Source organism: Globicephala melas, chromosome 7 (assembly GCF_963455315.2).
Source record: "Globicephala melas chromosome 7, mGloMel1.2, whole genome shotgun sequence".
NCBI lineage: Eukaryota > Metazoa > Chordata > Mammalia > Artiodactyla > Delphinidae > Globicephala > Globicephala melas.
Genome location: NC_083320.1, coordinates 78722775 through 78741511, shown reverse-complemented (window position 1 = coordinate 78741511; position 18737 = coordinate 78722775). Strand labels below are relative to the sequence as shown.

The window sequence follows — 18737 nt, the reverse complement described above, 5'->3', positions numbered from 1 at the left end:
AAAATCGATAAATCATTAGCCAGACTCATCAAGAAAAAAAGGGAGAAGACTCAAATCAATAGAAGTAGAACTGAAAAAGGAGAAGTAACAACTGACAGTGCAGAAATACAAAGGATCATGAGACATTACTACAAGCAACTCTATGCCAATAAAATGGACAACCTGGAGGAAATGGACAAATTCTTAGAAAAGCACAACCTTCCAAGATTGAACCAGGAAGAAATAGAAAATATAAACAGACCAATCACAAGCACTGAAATTGAAAGTGTGATTAAAAATCTTCCAACAAACAAAAGCCCAGGACCAGATGGCTTCACAGGCGAATTCTATCAAACATTTAGAGAAGAGCTAACACCTATCCTTCTCAAACTCTTCCAAAATATAGCAGAGGGAGGAACACTCCCAAACTCATTCTACGAGGCCACCTTCACCCTGATACCAAAACCAGACAAAGATGTCACAAAAAAAGAAAACTACAGGTCAATATCACTGATGAACATAGATGCAAAAATCCTCAACAAAATACTAGCAAACAGATTGCAACTGCACATTCAACGGATCATACACCATGACCAAGTGGGGTTTACCCCAGGAATGCAAGGATTCTTCAATATACGCAAATCAATCAACGTGATAAACCATATTAACAAACTGGAGGAGAAAAACCATATGATCATCTCAATAGATGCAGAATAAGTTTTTGACAAAATTCAACACCCATTTATGATAAAAACCCTCCAGAAAGTAGCCATAGAGGGAACTTACCTCAACATAATAAAGGTCATATATGACAAACCCACAGCCAACATCATTCTCAATGGCGAAAATCTGAAACCATTTTCTCTAAGATCAGGAACAAGACAAAGTTGTCCACCCTCACCACTATTATTCAACATAGTTTTGGAAGTTTTAGCCACAGCAATCAAAGAAGAAAAAGAAATAAAAGGAATCCAAATCGGAAAAGAAGAAGTAAAGCTGTCACTGTTTGCAGATGACAAACAGTCATCTGGAATGTCCTATAGAATCCTAAAGATGCTACCAGAAAACTACTAGAGCTAATCAATGATTTGGTAAAGTAGCAGGATACAAAATTAATGCACAGAAATCTCTTGCATTCCTATAAGCTAATGATGAAAAATCTGAAAGACGCTGATTAAAGAAATTAAAGATGAAACAAACAGATGGAGAGATATAACATGTTCTTGGATTGGAAAAATCAACACTGTGAAAATGACTATACTACTCAAAGTAATTATAGATTCAATGCAATCCTTATCAAACTACCAAAGGCATTTTTCACAGAACTAGAACAAGAAATTCTATGACATAAATCACAGCAAGATCCTTTTTGACCCACCTACTAGAGAAAAGGAAATATAAACAAAAATAAACAAATGGGACCTAATGAAAGTTAAAAGCTTTTGCATAGCAAAGGAAACTATAAACAAGATGAAAAGACAATCCTCAGAATGGGAGAAAATATTTTCAAACGAAGCAACTGACAAAGGATTAATCTCCAAAATATACGAGCAACTCATGCAGCTCAATATCAAAAAAACAAACAACAGAATCCCAAAATGGGCAGAAGACCTAAATAGACATTTCTCCAAAGAAGATATACAGATTTCCAACAAACACATGAAAATCTGCTCAATATCACTAATCATTAGAGAAATGCAAATCAAAACTACAATGAGGTATCACCACACACTAGTCAGAATGGCCATCATGAAAAAATCTACAAACAGTAAATGCTGGAGAGGGTGTGGAGAAAATGGAACCCTCTTGCACTGTTGGTGGGAATGTAAGTTGATACAGCCACTATGGGGAACAGTATGGAGGTTGCTTAAAAAACTAAAAATAGAACTACCATATGACTCAGCAATCCCACTACTAGGTGTATACCCTGAGAAAACGGTAATTCTAAATGAGTCATGTACCACAATGTTCATTGCAGCACTATTTACAATAGCCAGGACATGGCAGCAACGTAAGTGTCCATCAACAGATGAATGGATAAAGAAGATGTGGCACATATATACAATGGAATATTACTCAGACATAAAAAGAAATGAAATTGAGTTATTTGTAGTGAGGTGGATGGGCTTATAGACTCTCATATAGAGTGAAGTAAGTCAGAAAGAAAAAAACAATACCGTATGCTAACATATATATATGGAATCTAAAAATAAAAAATGGTTATGCAGAACCTAGGGGCAGGACAGGAGTAAAGACGCAGATGTAGAGAATGGACTTGAGGACACGGGGACGGGGAAGAAGGGTAAGTTGGGATGAAGTGAGAGAGCAACATTGATATATATACACTACCAAATGTAAAATAGCTAGCTAGTGGGAAGCAGCTCCATAGCACAGGGAGATCAGCTTGGTGCTTTGTGGCCACCTAGAGGGGTGGGATAGGGAGGGTGGGAGGGAGATGCAAGATTGAGGGGATATGGTGACATATGTATACACATAGCTGATTCACTGATTCACTTTGTTATACATCAGAAACTAACACACCATTGTAAAGCAACTGTACTCCAATAAAGATGGTAAAAAAAAAACATATTTATGACCAGTAGGACAGGACATACTACACTTATTATTCCTTATTATTCTGTCTCAACTATATCTAGTTCTCATTTTTACAAGATGGAATTTTCTAGCCCCCTTATATTTTCTTTCTTTTCTTTTTTCTTTTGTTTTGACACACCGTATGGCATGTGGAATCTTAGTTCCCCCACCAGAGACCCGACCCATGCCCCCTGCTGTGGAAGCAGGAGTCTGCATGATTCTGGAAGCATGTCTCAAGATGGGGCCTGAAGTGATTAAGACAGAGTCCCTTACCAACTTTTGTTGGACATTCAGCATGAGCGAGAAGTAAACTTTTATTTTACTAGGTCTCCAAGATTTGGGAGGTTGTGCTATCACAGCATAGCCCAGCCTCTCCTGACTGATAAATCTACAAACAGCAAAAGGGACTTGTAATTCCACATTATCTGTCTTTCCTGACTTACGTAATGACAAAGTCTTTTCACACATTAATAAGTGGAGATAGCTCATCCTGGACACATAGTTGAAGCCTTCCTACCGTAACATGCAATATGTTAAATAGTCAATACAGTATCTTTTGGTATATTTTAAAGAAAAGTTTCCTCCTGTAAAATCTGTAAAACTCTGGAAATAAGCAGGAGAGCCAGTGCTTGATTTCTGAGTTTTAGTCAGATCACACAGAGGTGGAACGGTGAAAGGAACCCAAAGAAAAAGCATAATTTTCTAGGATAAGTAACATTTATCAAAACCATTGTGAAAATTTAAGATCAGATGAAATTATCTATTTTACTGTCTGAGGAAGGCCCCCAAAAGAAACAAAAGTGACTGTTTCCAACTTTGTCCTAAATATTAGGAAAAAATTATTTCTAATTGGAAGTCTACCATAGACTAAATATAACACCCTCTGTGCTAGTGAGATTGTACCAATCAAAATTAAATGAGGTTCTTTAAATTTTTCTTAATATATTTTTTAAATTATTATTTTTGGCTGCATTGGGTCTTTGTTGCTGCACGTGGGCTTTCTCTAGTTGAGCGGGAGCTACTCTTCGTTGCAGTGCACAGGCTTCTCATTGAGGTGGCTTGTCTTTGTTGAGGAGCATAGGCTCTAGGCATGTGGCAGGCTTCAGTAGATGTGGCTCGTAGGCTGAAGAGCGCAGGCTCAGTACTTGTGGAGCACAGGCCCAGCTGCTCGGCGGCATGTGGGATCCTCCCGGCCCAGGGCTCAAACCCGTGTCCCCTGCATCAGCAGGCGGATTCCCAACCACTGCGCCACCAGGGAAGCCCCATAGGCAACATTTCTTATTCCAAAGAGAAATGTGAGAGAAATGAGTATTTCTGATGGTAGTATAACAACTTGAAAACCTAAAAATGAAATATCAGAAGCAAAACCAAGCCTTTTATCTTTTTAGTTTTTCCCTTTATTTTAGATGGCAGGCAGCATTGGATAGGTCTAGGTTTAGCATCTTTTCTAAAAGCATTTCATTTCTGCCAGCATTTTAATATGAATTTAATTCTGCTGTTGGCTCAGACCATGATAGAATGAGCCAACATGGCAGACGGACAACTGGATCACTTATGGTTCATTTCAATGGACATGGCACCCAGCCACAAAATTTATGAACAAAACTGTTTTAATATAGTTATTGCATTTGTAAACATTCAGCGCAGGTGGAAACAAAGAATTCAAAAACAGAAATATATTTTGTATCTAAGAATAAACAAACACGAAAGAATTATTCATTTTTTTTAAGGAAAAGGATATTCATTTTTGGCAAGCATTAACAGTGATTTGGGTTCAAAAGCTCTAATTTTCATAGGATTCCATGACTCTATTCTTCAAAGTATGCTATGTAAGGTTGCCCAAGGGAACACTTGACTACCTCGACTTCTCCACCTCCATTTTTCTCCCGTTGAAAGTGAATGTTAATAAAATCCTCTACAGTTTCTTCATCTATGATCTGAAGGTCTTCCAGTCCAGTCAGAAGCACCGTCTTCTTACATACTCCTGAAAATACCTAAGAAGCAAAATAAAAAGATAAATAGAAAATTTTCTAAGTGCTTTGAATTATAAAACTTTACATTTATAAGCTCTGCTTAATAGTTTGGATGTTATCTTGAGAGAGACAACGGGCCTCAGGAAGATTTTCAAGCAAGAGAATATCAGAGTTGGATCTGAGTTTCAGAAAGATAACTCTGGTGCCATTGTGACAAATAGAGGAAAGGAGGGCAACTCTATGGACAGAGAGACCAGTTAGAGAGGTAGTGAGAGGTGGAAGTGACAAGATCAAGGAACGAAATGAATGCTGGAGGGGAAGCGAAACCAAGAGTTAGGCATGAGTTCTAGCTTTCAGGATGGCAGGCTAGGTTAATTAATAAGATTCTAACGGAAACAGAATCACAACTTTTTATTTTCTGTGGGGTGGGGCCGGGCAATAAGTTTCCAAAATGAAAGAAGAAAGATGACTTTACCTGAAACTTTTTCAGGTATGTTTCTGTGTACGGAGAAACAGTAACTCTCTGGCAGTTTTCATTTATATAAAGAGGATAGTCTTTTATTTTCAAAATCTTGTCAGCAACTAGAAGTAAATTTTTAAAAATTATTTTCTCCTTTATATCAAACATTTTTTAACCAAAGTTAAAACCTCCTTCAAACAGAATGTCAGAGTAAACAGTGGCTTGAGGGATTAATTTTTAAGAAATTCTACAGCCCACTTTAAATAATTCACAGTACATAATTTTAAAAAACATAAGACCAAATGATAATGAGATTTAAATAGCTCCATCTGTCTTAAACTATCAGTCAATCAATGCACAGTGAGCTGCGATGTCCTCAGATAGACCTACCTTGAGCTACATAAAATGTGATAACCATTTGCAAAAAATAACCCAGCCATCCTAACAAAACCCAGTGTTTCCCAATCTCTCAAGAAGTACACGTGCAAATTACGATTAGAATACTCTCTTTCTCTCTCTCTTTCTGTGCATATATATATATATATACACACACACATACATACATATAGCAAATTACTATATTACTATTATATATATAAAATTATTTAATTGTCCTGTAACTAATACATGACATTCAATAAACCTGTATAATGATGTTAATCAAAGGTGCAGGGGTGCTGAATGTCATCTAAAAAAAGTGAAGGCAAATAACAAAAATTCATCAACTTTCTCCAACACAAAAAATAACCAGATTTATTTTTAGCAGCTTTTTTTCCTAGAGGGAAAAAAGGTAATGTGTCAAGACTGCATAGAGTTTAACAGAAACAGTTCGTAAGAATATCCAATCACTTTTTTTCTCCTCTCGCCAGTCCACCTTGAATTAGCAATATAGTACAGTGGTTAAGAGTGTAGATCCTTGCTGGCAAGGATGTGGAGAAACTGGAACCCTGGTACATTGCTGGTAGGAATGTAAAGGTGTAGCCACTGTGGAAAACAGTATGGCGGTTCCTCAAGCATTAAACATAGAATTACCATATTATCCAGCAATTCCAGAAGGATCTGGAAAGACATTCACCTCACCATAACTAGCTACATAGCAGGAGAAAGGAAGTTTGGAAATTTAAGGAAATGTCTCCATTTTTATTAAATTAATGTTGTTCTCTATTATTTCAATTTTCTTTAAAAAGCATGTATTACTTTATTATGAAAAACTTAAATCAGTCAACGGTTTTTAATTGTATATTTGGATTTCGATCATATGCGCAAACCGTGGAGAAGTCCTAAGAACTAGATTAACTAGAGGAAGAGATTTTTACATTGAGAATCATTTGAACATATTAACAAAAGAACTTGGAGAATCTTCTATTTTTCATTATAAGAATATAAACCTCCCTAAGATGATTTGGTAAAAGTCCATTTCTACCTAAAAAAGGAACAGCTGTTCTATTACCCCCTTTTCTTCCTGGAATCGATTACCTCCACCTGAGATCCTTGTCAATCGTAATAAGTGAGATGAAGAGACAGTTTTATATTTTTTTTTCAGAATGTTTCTCTGCCACACACCCACTGTGCGATCTTGGGTAAGCTGCTTACCTTGAGTACGCCTTAGTTTCCTCATCAATAAAATGAGTATAACACCTACATCCAGAGCTGTGCTATGGATCTGAGCAGATATATGTATAAAACACCAAAGACTCCATGCCTGGCACGTGATAGGAATGCACTAAGATGTAGGTACTTGTTATCTGTAATCCTATCATTCTCAGTAGCACTCAGGGAAATCATTTTCAGGACTCTACCATTTCATAAGGTTAAAAAAAATCCCCTGTTATTATGCTGTCTAATAAATTCCAAATAAAAGCAGTAGAAAGGGATACTTTCAGACCTGGCAGAATGTAATTTAAATGCTAGAGTACTGTCTAACTCTCAGTGCGGGAATACCTCCACTTTCCACAAACGTGACGACGGCGCTCCGGGACTGCTTGTCGTACTCCACGCAGTCCACTTCTCCGCCTCCGTTGCGGGATTTACAAAAACTCAGTTCTAGCTTGTCTCTCATCTCACTTTCAGGCAGTTCATCAGGAATGTCAGTAACATGGATCTTCATTTTGGACACTTCTACGTGAACCTGGGAAATCAGTTCACGTTCAGAAATATGGATGAGAAAAGTGTCCGTGTTTAACAAATTCTGAAACGCTTTAATCACGATGTTACCTGGAATCTGACTCCTAAGTTTAATGGAACCGGGCTGGCCATAACCTTCACATTTACATCCTGTATCTGCACATGATGGTGCCCCACTCTGATCACATTTTGGGCAACTGAAAAATAATTTGGGAAGTATTAATTTCCAATATTTCAATGCATTTTTACATGTTTGGTTTAACAACAAATAATCCTGAATATTTTAAATTTTCTTTAATTTTAAGGGATCTAATTTTTACATTTTTCTTAGGATTTCTAAGTGATGATGGTCTTGCCACCATAGTAGGATATATTAATGTCAAAATATATCAGCAAAAAATTACAGTGTAGAAATTCTCGACAAGTTCTAGATTCATCCCTTAAGAGATAAGCCTGATGATCCTTCAGAAATTCATATATTACTTCAGTACAGCCACACATCCTTCCTTTCCACTGTAGACAGAATCATCAGAGAACTCCCTTAGTACATTAAAGCTCAGCCAGAAATTTCTTCCATGTTGAGTAAGCTAGGAAAACTTTTTAGGTCAGTGCCATTCTGACAATTAATCTTATTTATCATTTGTCACTGCTCCTTAATATGTTACAAGCAACAAAGAAATAAATATTTGTTCTTGTCTCTGTATTTCCCCAGGATTACATATTAAAGACCACAAAGACTTAAATACCAAAGAGTCTTTTTTTTTTTTTTGGTCATATTTAATGAAGAATTCTACCCTCCTTAAAATGCTCTTGAGATCATTCATTAAAAAGTCGATAGTCTTCATATACTGATCACAAAACTATCTAGTCTAATTTAGCCATGCAAATGGGAAAGGCTTAGTAATATAATTATGCCAAACATCATTAGAAATCCCATAGCAACTATAGGACAGTTTAAAATGAATGTGCGGGGAATTCCCTAGTGGTCCAGTGGTTAGAACTCGGTGCTTTCACTGCTGAGGGGCTGGGTTTCAATCCCTGGTCGGAGAACAAAGACGCGGCCAAAAATAAATAAGAATAATAAAAAACCAAAATAAAATGCATGTGGGTATGTGTTTATTTTTAATTGTGTGACATAAGAGTTTATAACCCTTCAGTTGTTGCTATTTGGAGCTGCTTACTCTAATAGGTCATAAAGACTAGACACAAATTAGTCTCGGTCTTATAAACCTCACATGTGTTTATAACAACCAGACAGCACACCACAGCTGGAGGAAGAGAGAAACAAGGCTAGAAAACAGGGCGTTGTCATGTGGGAATTCAGACTCATTGTACCATGATATGGCTCTCTAACTTGAATTACATCTTTTTTGTTGTTATTGACAACAGGCAACAATAACAGAGATTATCAACTGTAAGTAATACTTAGATGATGATCTTTCCCTCCCAATGCCCACCCCTCCCCCACCCCCCCAAACCTCCAACATCTGGTGATCTGACACAGCTGAGAGGGCTACTTGTGTTTCAACTTCTGTGACTCTGTCAAAAGCCAACTCCTATTTAATTGTGTAGAAACCCAAAGTTGTCCAGAAGAGCAGGACCTCAGAGCCATGCCAAGGGTGGAAGCAGTGATGCAGCTGTTTTTGAAGAAAATCCTGTTCCCAGCATCCCCAGGTAATTCCTATGCAGAATACCTGCTTCCCAAATCCTCACTTCCATCTTTCAGTTATATCTCAATTACCACTGCCAACTGCCAACTGCCAACAGGGCTCTCGGCCTCCCCCTTCACCCTCAGCTGCAGGGGCGGACCCAGGGTGGACAAAGCGTATGTGCATATAGTGACCTGCCAGAATGCCTTTCTATTTATTTTCAGGCTATAGTAACAAACCAGGTGTCAAGGAGACATGAGTTATAATCATAGATTCCCAGAATCTGAACACTGGAAGGGCTTGTGAAGACCATCTGACCCCACCCATAACTTAATCTAACTTGGAAAATACGAGAACAAAAAGCCCAGATGGTGGCCTGCTCAGAGGAATGTTGGTACAGTAGAACATACAAGGGTACTTGAGGTTTGGCTCTCAGCTCTGCAATTTATCACCTGTATGGACCTTGAGCAAGTTCCTTTTCTTAGGTAAGCTTCTGTTTCTTTAGCTGAAAAATTCCTAACATGTAGCAATAATGACAGCTAACATTTATTAAGTGTTTATTACATATCAGAGACTGTGCTAAGTATTTTTCAACATTTCTCATTTAATACTCAAAGCAACCCCGAGGTAGGTACTGCCACAAAATGTGTCATAAAAAAATTGAGATTTATAAAGAACCCAACCAAGTTACACTTCTAGAAAGGGGCACAGCTGGCACTCAAAGCCAGATTCTCCTCATTAAGGTGCCCCCAGATCTCAAGAGGGTCCCACACCACAGCGGATGTGGCAAACATCAGGTCCCACTCCCAAATCTCTGACTCCAGGGCTCTTGCCATTCACAGGTCTTGTGCATCTAGGTAAATCACTTAAACACCTGAGAATCTGTTTTCTTAGTTATAAAATGTAAATAGTAACTCTCTATCTTATTTCTTTCATGGATTCATGTGAGTATACAATGAGATAATGTCTGTGAGAACTCTCCTAGAATGATGTAGAGCTTTACAACCTTGAAACATTATCACTAGTATTATCATTTGCAGGTAGCAGTTGCAGTAGAAAGGCATTGGTATTGGACATCACAACACCTGGGCTTGAGTCCCAGCATTGTCACGTCCTGAATGAGTGATCATGTTCAAGTCACTCAACGTCTCAGAGTCAGTTTTCTCATCTGTAAAATGGGGATAATCATACCTACCTCAGGGTGTCACTATGAGGATGAGATGAAATGATAAATGTAAAAATTGTAAAGCAATGGCCAAATATCTACAAAAACTCTTTGAAAGTCCCAGTGCTTTCCAAAGGTAACATGGTCAAATTTTTGAACATGAGTCATACCTTCTTCTTTTTCAAAGGTGATAAGTGCTTGTCCTTTTTGTAGCTCATAAGGGACTTTTGAGCTCACTTGACACGAATAGGAGGTATTTGAAAACTGGCTGTCACTCTCAGGATTCTCTACAGCTGTGAACTTTATCTTTGTTTCGGGAATATCCTCGTTAATCTAATTCAAACAGAAATGTTTGATTAAAATCAAGACAAGAAATAACTTAAGTCCTTCCAATGATAATGTGATTTGATCATCCAATAATTCACTCTCCACTGACTTCAGAGCCCCATGGAATACTGAGCGTGGTCTTATTTAATATCTTTAGTAATTGCTTCTTCCCAGGGAAGTACTCAGTAATGTAGTCAGATGTTGATCCTTCAATATTATTTCACAGATGAAATTGTAAATATATAATCTCTCACTTTTTCTAAGTGTTTAAACTGGTCAATATTGTGTGGTGTTTGAGTCTAAAGCCCTTTGAACAACTGTGCCAATAATAAGCTATCTCACAAAGAAATCATTGCACAGTATATTTACCCTCACTGCAAAGAGGTATGAAATAGAGTCAGGTGTATATGGTTATTTTGATGGCGAACTCAGATAACTTCATCCAAAAAGAAAGACTCCTGAATTCAATGACTTAAAGTTTATCAAATTTAAATTCCCCCTTCCTCAACACCTGCCCATCAACTTTTTAACCATTACCCCAACTGAGGTTTATAAAAATGTGAAGGGACACTACCAGCAAGATCTGTAATCTGGAGGATAAAGTTAAGGGGTTATACTTAGCCGCTTAAAATCACTGGGATGAACAGTCAGTACAACCACACATAAATGCACAAATGAATTGAGTGTTTGCGTTTCTATTTCCCATGGTCATTTTACATGTTGCAAGAAAAGGTTTTATCGCAAAGACATTAGAAATATCAAGTGAGTCATTTGATCTCATCTGACATTTATTCTACATGTAACTTTGGTAGAATTTCTGATTACCATAACTCTGACTTCAAAACGATCTGCAGTGTCTTGAGAAAAGGCAGAGTGTTTCCCAATAATGTAGAAACATCCAGTATACCCTGAGAAGTCAAGAGCTTTCCGGAGTGAGAGTGAGAATGCCTGCTTCTAGTCCTGAGTAGACCGTGGCAGGGAGCAATTCACTTATGCTCTCTAGACCCCAGTTTCAGTTCTCTGTGAAGTGAATCAACTGAGCTGGCTGGGTTCCCGAGGCCCTTTGAGTTGTAGGACTAAATGATTCTGGCTCCAGCCTGAGAAGTATCCAGAATCTTAACAGAGACTTCTCTAAATCTCACAAACACCGGAAACTTCACTTCCTGATATTCAACATCCTATCCCCCATTTCAGAAACAAAAAGTGACAATGCTTTAAGCATTTAAATTGTTTAAAGTATTTTTTTTAACAACCTGGGTTGTTACAAAGAAAAAAGGAGTGAAAGCTATGTCTAACTCAAACACAGGAGAAATTAAGAATTTAAATGAAGATACTCATCCGATTTCTTTTTAACTGTGAAACTCACTTAAATTACTTGGATGAGGAGAACAATAAAAGAACTTGGTGAGAAGACCAAGAATTTGATCCAAAAGTGATTGATAATGACCATCATTTGGGGGTAGTTTTGGATTAACATATACATGAATATTAAAACATGTATTAGCATAAGTGTGCAGCAAGATGAAATTCTACAGTGATCACACACCTGTGACCAGCACCCAGATTAATAATCAGAACAAGACCAACACCCCAGAAGCCCTCTTGGGTTCCCTTCCAGTTCCTACCTGCCTCTAGGAGTAACCACCATACTAACTTCTAACATCGTGTTTTCATGCTCTATTTCAACAGAAGCATATGGTGTGCCCTGTTTCCCCTTTTCTGGCTCAGCACTGTGTTTATGAAATTCATCGATGTTATTGCATACAGTTGTAGCCTGTTCATTCTCATCGTTGTGTAGTAGTCCACTGTGTGAATACACCCTAATTTATTAATTCATCCTACTGCTCTCAGTTTGGGGCTGTTGCAAACAGTGGTGCCATGGATGACCATAATGTTTTAGAAATGAATTCTGTATCGATAAATTGCTTTTCCTGAAAAATGGGGTCTGTGAAAAATGAGATACATAAAATAATTAAAGAAGTACCTGGGAGTTCCCGGTTGTCGCTTGCAACTCAGCTTCAAGCTTTTGGATCTCCTCCTTTAACTGAATATTTTCCTTTTCAATTTCACTAATTAATTTCTAAAAATAAAAAGGAAATAAAATAACACCCAAAATTTAAACAGTCCCGACCTCATTTTTCTTCTCTTTTCTTAATATTTATTTATTTTGGCTGTACAAAGTCTTAGTTGTGGCACACGGGATCTTTGTTGCAGCATGTGGGATCTTTAGTTGCGGCATGTGGACTTGTTAGCTGTGCATGCACATGGGAGCTAGTTCCCCGACCAGGGATGGAACCCGGGTCCCCTGCATTGGGAGCGTGAAGTCTTACCCACTAGACCACCAGGGAAGTCCCAGCCCCGACCTCATTTTTCTAATTAATTAAAGAAGCAAAATTTCTCTCACTTTGAACAAGGCAAAGAAAGACATTAGACAGTCTCAAAATAAATATGATCACGTGACTAATACCTTTGTCAAATGTTTTACATCATCACCTGTCGACTTTCTTAACACTGCCAAGGATTATTATCTCTATTATACAAAAAAGGAAACCACTTTTCACACTAAACCAAAGTCACAAAAATGTTTATAGTAGAGCAAGGATTGATACCCCTGTCTTCTGGATCTTAGTTCAGTGCTCTGTCAATTCCTTCCTAACTATTTGTGACTCCAATATGACTTTTAAGCTGCACCATAACTGTGGACATATGTTACTCTGGGGCAATTTATAAATATTTTTTTCTGTGATTCCCACAGTATAGCTGCCTTGATATGCCAGACAGATGGCCTTGAGTAAGTGGTTTAACTACCTGAGCCTCCATTCCCTCTTAGGTCTAATTGGATAATTGCTAACGAAACTCTTAACTTCTAGGTGCAAATCAAAGAAATGAGAGAGGAAGTGAAAAAGCAGCTAACATTGTAAGCTGTGTAAGAGAAAGAAAAGAAATATGATTCTTCTTGTCAGTCTTGAATAATAGAGGTAAAGAAAACTGAAAACCCTAATATTCTTCCAAATTCAACATAATGTTGGACAAAGACATATGAAACATGCCTCGCTGCAAAATAGATGTAAGTTAATTTTTAATAGTACTCAGTAATTTTTCCTTTTTACCTGGTTTTGTTCATCTTTCATAAATTCTTCAGCTGGCCCATACTCCTTAAGAACTTGTTCTTTGTTATCTTCATCAGTTGCCATGATTCCCTAATTACTATAAAAGGTAAATACTTTAAAAATAGTACAAACACACAAATTCAAGAAAAAGTAACTTTTACCCTCTTACAGAAGAAACATCTCTTCTTTGCTGTATGTTATTTCCTATCACCGAAGTCTTTATTATCATGAGGATTATATCCAAAGTCTCTATTTCAAATAACTTTCACACCTATAAACATATAAAAAGGTTCTAAAAATTCTTTGCTTTTCAACACCGTAAGAGAAAATAATAGGTATTAACATTCCTTTGTAGTTCTCATTTCAATCATAATATCATGCTCCATTTTAAAAGACTATTATTTTGGTCTTCTAGACTTTTTCAAAGGTTTTTATTTAAATATTTAATTCTCCCTATTATACTCCCCAAATGTAATGGAGTAAAAAGACCTCCAAACACCGTTCCTCTATGCGTACAGGGGTTTTCACAAACCCTCCTGAGTTCATACACTTGGACAGGAAAAAAACTTCATCTTTATTTCTAATAACCTCTTATTGAAACTTAGCATTCTCTTCAAATATGAATATAGGCAAAAAGCCACATGGTATTTGCAGCCCCTGTGACAAAAGCCACCAAGACGGTACAGATATTTTCATAAAATATTTTAACTCTTCCAGATATCCTGAAACATTGCTTGTGTTTAACCCTGCTTCAAAATTATGATAGTTATTAAACTCATGACTAGGTCTTGTAATAAACTGTAGTATATTGATATATATTACTATATTAAATATTTGCTTTTTAAATAACCTGATAATCATATTTCAATATAATTGGTTTCCTTTATAATTCTATGTATTTTGTTTTATACAACTTAAAAACTTTATTTTGAGAAAGGCCCACAAGCTTTTTCAGACTGGCACCAAAAAAGTTAAGAAACCTTGCCTGCATATCAATTTACTAAGATGGAGTTGTCCCAGATCAAATATGACACAAGGATTATCACAACAGTTATTGTTTTAGAAGCACATTAATAATGTGTCTGTTAATACAATCTTCCAAGATTTCAAGTGGCTAAATTCTCACTATTCCTATAGAAGAAACAGAAAAGACATGTATTCTTCTCTAAAAATAAAATAGAAGACTAGCAAAAAATTAGTCATGGTTTAGTTTACTCAGTGTGAACACAAGCAGTGTCCAAAAAAAGGGGTCATATGGTAGTTCTACTTTTAACTTTTTGAGGATCCTCCATACTGTTCTCCATAGCGGCTGCACCAATTTACATTCCCACCAACAGTGCACAGGGGTTCCCTTTTCTCCACACTCTCTCCAGTATTTGTTACTGTAAGGTCGGATCTTAACCAAACGGCACCGCGAAACAGAGGAAAGCTTCAAGTGAGCTTTATTAGGGAGTGCTCCCGGGCGAGGTTCACTGGTCCAAGAGAAAGGGGCCAGAGAAGTCGCACCCGGGCGAGGGTTGGGCAAGATTTTATAGGGGAAGAAGGGAAAGGGGTGTGGTGAATCTGGGAGGGCGCAGGGTATTCCTTATTTGGTGGTCTTTCCGGGTATCCTGGGGGACCGTTAGTCCCGCCCCTCGAAAGGCGGGAAGGCTGGGCCGGGTTCAAAGTCCCCAGGTCAGTTCCTGGAACTGGGTGGTCCGGAGAGTTTCGGTCTGATGCAACCTGTGAATCTGATTGTGTTCCCCTGTCTCGGGCCAGTTGGCCTTACAGTTACCTCTTGTCTTTTTCATGACGCCCATTCTAATAGATGTGAAGTGGTGTCTCATTGGGGTTTTATTTTTTTGTTCTCCTTTTTTTTTTTAAACATCTCTCATTGGTTTTTTTGTTTTTATGCGGTACGCGGGCCTCTCCTGTTGTGGCCTCTCCCGTTGCGGAGTACAGGCTCCGGACGCGCAGGCTCAGTGGCCATGGCTCACGGGCCCAGCTGCTCCGCGGCATGTGGGATCTTTCTGGACCGGGGCATGAATCCGTGTCCCCTGAATCGGCAGGCGGACTCAACCACTGCGCCACCAGGGAAGCTCTCCCTCTGCATATTTATAATCACGTTCTCTGACAATGAAAAACCTGACTCAGAAAATCAGAAAATCAAAAAAAAAAAAAAAATGCAAAGGGAGAAAAATAGAATGAATGCTATGAATTGGAACTGGAGATATCAGCATAATCTCATGATTTCTGATATGTTGATAGAAAAGTACAGAAATTTAAATATAGATATGTGTGTGAGTGTGTGATATTCCTCAGTTCTGTCTGCTAAAAGGGCCTGGAAACAAAGACAACAGCAGTGAGCACATCTAGCACCCAGAATTTAGTTTCTAGTACCATTCTCAGCTACCAGGAACCAAGGCTATTCAGAGAAATGGCTGCTTCTAGAAGTAGGACAGGAAAAGTACAAGACAAGCATCTTATGATGTCAGAAAGCAAGAAGTGCTCAAAGAATGATGAGGATATGTCACAAGAACATAGAGTCCACCTTGATGAGGTTCTCACTGCACAAATCTGGGAATCAATTAAGCACAGAAATAAATAATGACAGTAATAATTAAATCCACTGAGCAAAACAGAGAACTATGAGTCGGTAAACATAGCTAGCTAGCTAGCTAGCTAGATAGGTAGATAGATAGATAAATTGATAGTTTTGTGAGGAAAGGACCATTTAATTAGTTTCAAAATACTTACCCACAAGTACTGCAAACCAAAATCCAGTGCAATCTCAATCATTTAGGTGTTCTGAGCACTCACCAGTCCTGGCATTGACAAGCCCTCGAAGGAGATCAACAATTTCAATGGGGATAAATATCAGTTTGCCCTTTTGCTTTGAACATGTCAAGCTAACCTACAAGAATATAAGCACTGTAAGGGCTATGATTTTTGTTTTGTTCTCTAAAGTATGCTTTAGTTCATCCAGAACGCTACCCTAACAGTACCCAAAAGAATGCCAGGGATATAGTCTACACTCAAGAAATGATTGTTTTTAATTGAGTTAAAATTTCCTTACACTGAACAACCTGTTATTGCACTTCATATAAGTGGAATCATTTGGTATGCACCCTTTTATATGTGCTAGAGTTTTAAGCTCAACATGTTTTGGAGACTTGTCCTTGTTATTGCATGTATTAGTAGTTTGTTCCTTTTTATTGCTGTGTAGTATTCCATGCATGGACAGCCTACAAGTTGTTTATTCATTCTCTCGTTGGTGGGCTATTTGGTTATTTCTGGTTTGGGGCTATTATGAATAAAGCTTCTCAAAACAAAAAAAACAAAAGAAATACTTCTCCACAAAACACTAATTTCAAAGGGGAAAAGAATAACTTTACAGTGAAGAAGCCAGGCGGACCACACCATAATGAAGTAATCAAAGTAAATAATGAGATACATCAAAATCATCTGACATATGATAGGCACACCGAGAACACAGCACGATTCCTATGATATTCCTGCCAAAGATGCATGAGCCGAATCTAAACAAGAGGAAACATGAGATAAACTGGTCTGTTCTCTTCAAAAGTGTCAAGTTCATGAAAGCCAAGTAAAGACTGAGAAACTGTCCCAGGCAGGAGATTAAAGAGACATCACAACTAAACACAATGCATAACTCTGAACTGGGTCCTTTTGTTATAGGATATTATAGGGACAACTGGCAAAATTTAAATTAGATCCAAGGATTAGATGGCATAATGTATCAATATTAATTTTTCTGATTTTAATCACTGTATTGTAGTTACATAGAGAACATCTTTTTTGTAGGAAATAAATAAGAATTCCAGGGTAATTGGTCATGAAACCTACTCTCAAATAACTCAGGAAAAAGACAATTTTTTACTTGCAGATTTTCTGTAAGTTTGAGGAGTTTAAAAATAAAAAAGGTGTATATATAAGTAGTATATATAAGTTGCGTTAACAACTGCAGAGTCCTTATAACGGTATTCATCCCAAGTCTTACACAATCTAACCCCAACTAGTCTTATTTAGACAACTCCTGGACCAAGTCCCTTAACCACACTGAACACTCTAAGGGTTTCTCTTCTCCCTCCTGTCCCTCAATGTCACATCCTTCCTCCCCTCCCAACCTTAACCTCCACCTAATGAAACCCTACTGTTCAACATCCGTCCCAAATTCCCCTCCAAGTTCTTGAAGCCTTGTCTGATTCCCTCAAATGATTTTACTTCTCCCGCTATTATCTCTTTTGGGGAGCTTTATTTGTGTACCTGTGTCATTTTCCATGACTAGATGGTCATGACCTTGAGGCCAGGGACCACGTCCATTGTTCCTTGTATCCATTCAGAGCACAATACACATTCACACACTGAAAACACTCAATGTTTATAGAATTGTGCAGTATCTTGACTGAGGTATTTATTCAGCTCAGGACATCCCAGGCATGTGAAGTTCTCTTATTACATTTCCAGAAAGCAGAAACTGCAACATTATTTAACTGTTCTTTTAGTCTATATTCTTTTTTTTTTTTTTTTTTTTTTGCGGTACGCGGGCCTCACCGTTGTGGCCTCTCGCGTTGTGGAGCACAGGCTCCGGACGCGCAGGCTCAGCGGCCATGGCTCACGGGCCCAGCCGCTCCGCGGCACGTGGGATCCTCCCGGACCCGGGCACGAACCCGCGTCCCCTGCATCAGCAGGCGGACTCAACCACTGCGCCACCAGGGAAGCCCTATATTCTTAATATAGACTAAGAATAATAATAAAGGCTTGTAATAAAGGCTCTCAATAATATATTTAACTCATATGAATGGTCTACTACATAATATTCCCAGGACTTCTTACAGCATATCTAGTAACTGGATACTTTCCCTCTTTGCATAAATGGGATGTACAGTAATAGCTTTCCTTTTATACAGTCAAATGGTAGGCAGAATAATGGTCCCCTTAAAGATGCCCACATGCTAACCCTCAGAATCTGTGAATATGTTAGGTTACACTGTAAAGGAGAATTAAAGTTGTAGAATGAATTAAGGTTGCTAATCAGCTGACTTCAAAATATAACGATCTTGGACTTCCTTGGTGGTGCAGTGGTTAAGAATCTGCCTGACAGTGCAGGGGAACCGGGTTCGATCCCTGGTCCGGGAAGACCCCACATGCCGCGGAGCAACTAAGCCCGTGCACCACAACTACTGAGCCAGCGCACCGCAACTACTGAGCCTATGTGCTGTAACTACTGAAGCCTGCGTGCCTAGAGCCCGTGCTACGCAAAGAGTAGCTCCTGCTCGCCACAACTAGAGAAAGCCCACATGCAGCGACAAAGACTCAACACAGCCAAAAAAATATATACATATATATAAATAC

At 38.2% G+C, this 18737-nt stretch overlaps 1 protein-coding gene across 5 annotated transcripts in view; it reads right to left on the bottom strand.

Moving 5' to 3' along the window:
• Positions 1 to 4166: 4166 nt before the first annotated feature.
• NMI (N-myc and STAT interactor) overlaps positions 4167 to 18737 on the bottom strand; it is a 108688-nt gene continuing 94117 nt past the window's right edge. For 3 of the 5 annotated variants that reach the window (XM_060302455.2, XM_060302456.2, XM_030852794.3), the window contains 7 exons: positions 13383 to 13479; positions 12257 to 12352; positions 10116 to 10278; positions 7222 to 7328; positions 6949 to 7135; positions 5023 to 5129; positions 4167 to 4568 (listed from right to left, as the gene is read on the bottom strand). In XM_060302455.2, the coding sequence (XP_060158438.1) occupies positions 4383 to 4568; positions 5023 to 5129; positions 6949 to 7135; positions 7222 to 7328; positions 10116 to 10278; positions 12257 to 12352; positions 13383 to 13466 (930 nt within the window). In that variant the 5' untranslated portion in view covers positions 13467 to 13479 and the 3' untranslated portion in view covers positions 4167 to 4382. Of the gene's footprint in view, positions 4569 to 5022; positions 5130 to 6948; positions 7136 to 7221; positions 7329 to 10115; positions 10279 to 12256; positions 12353 to 13382; positions 13480 to 16118; positions 16140 to 16181; positions 16356 to 18737 lie in introns of those variants that run through there. The other 2 variants (XM_070045982.1, XM_070045983.1) reach the window with 2 other exon arrangements.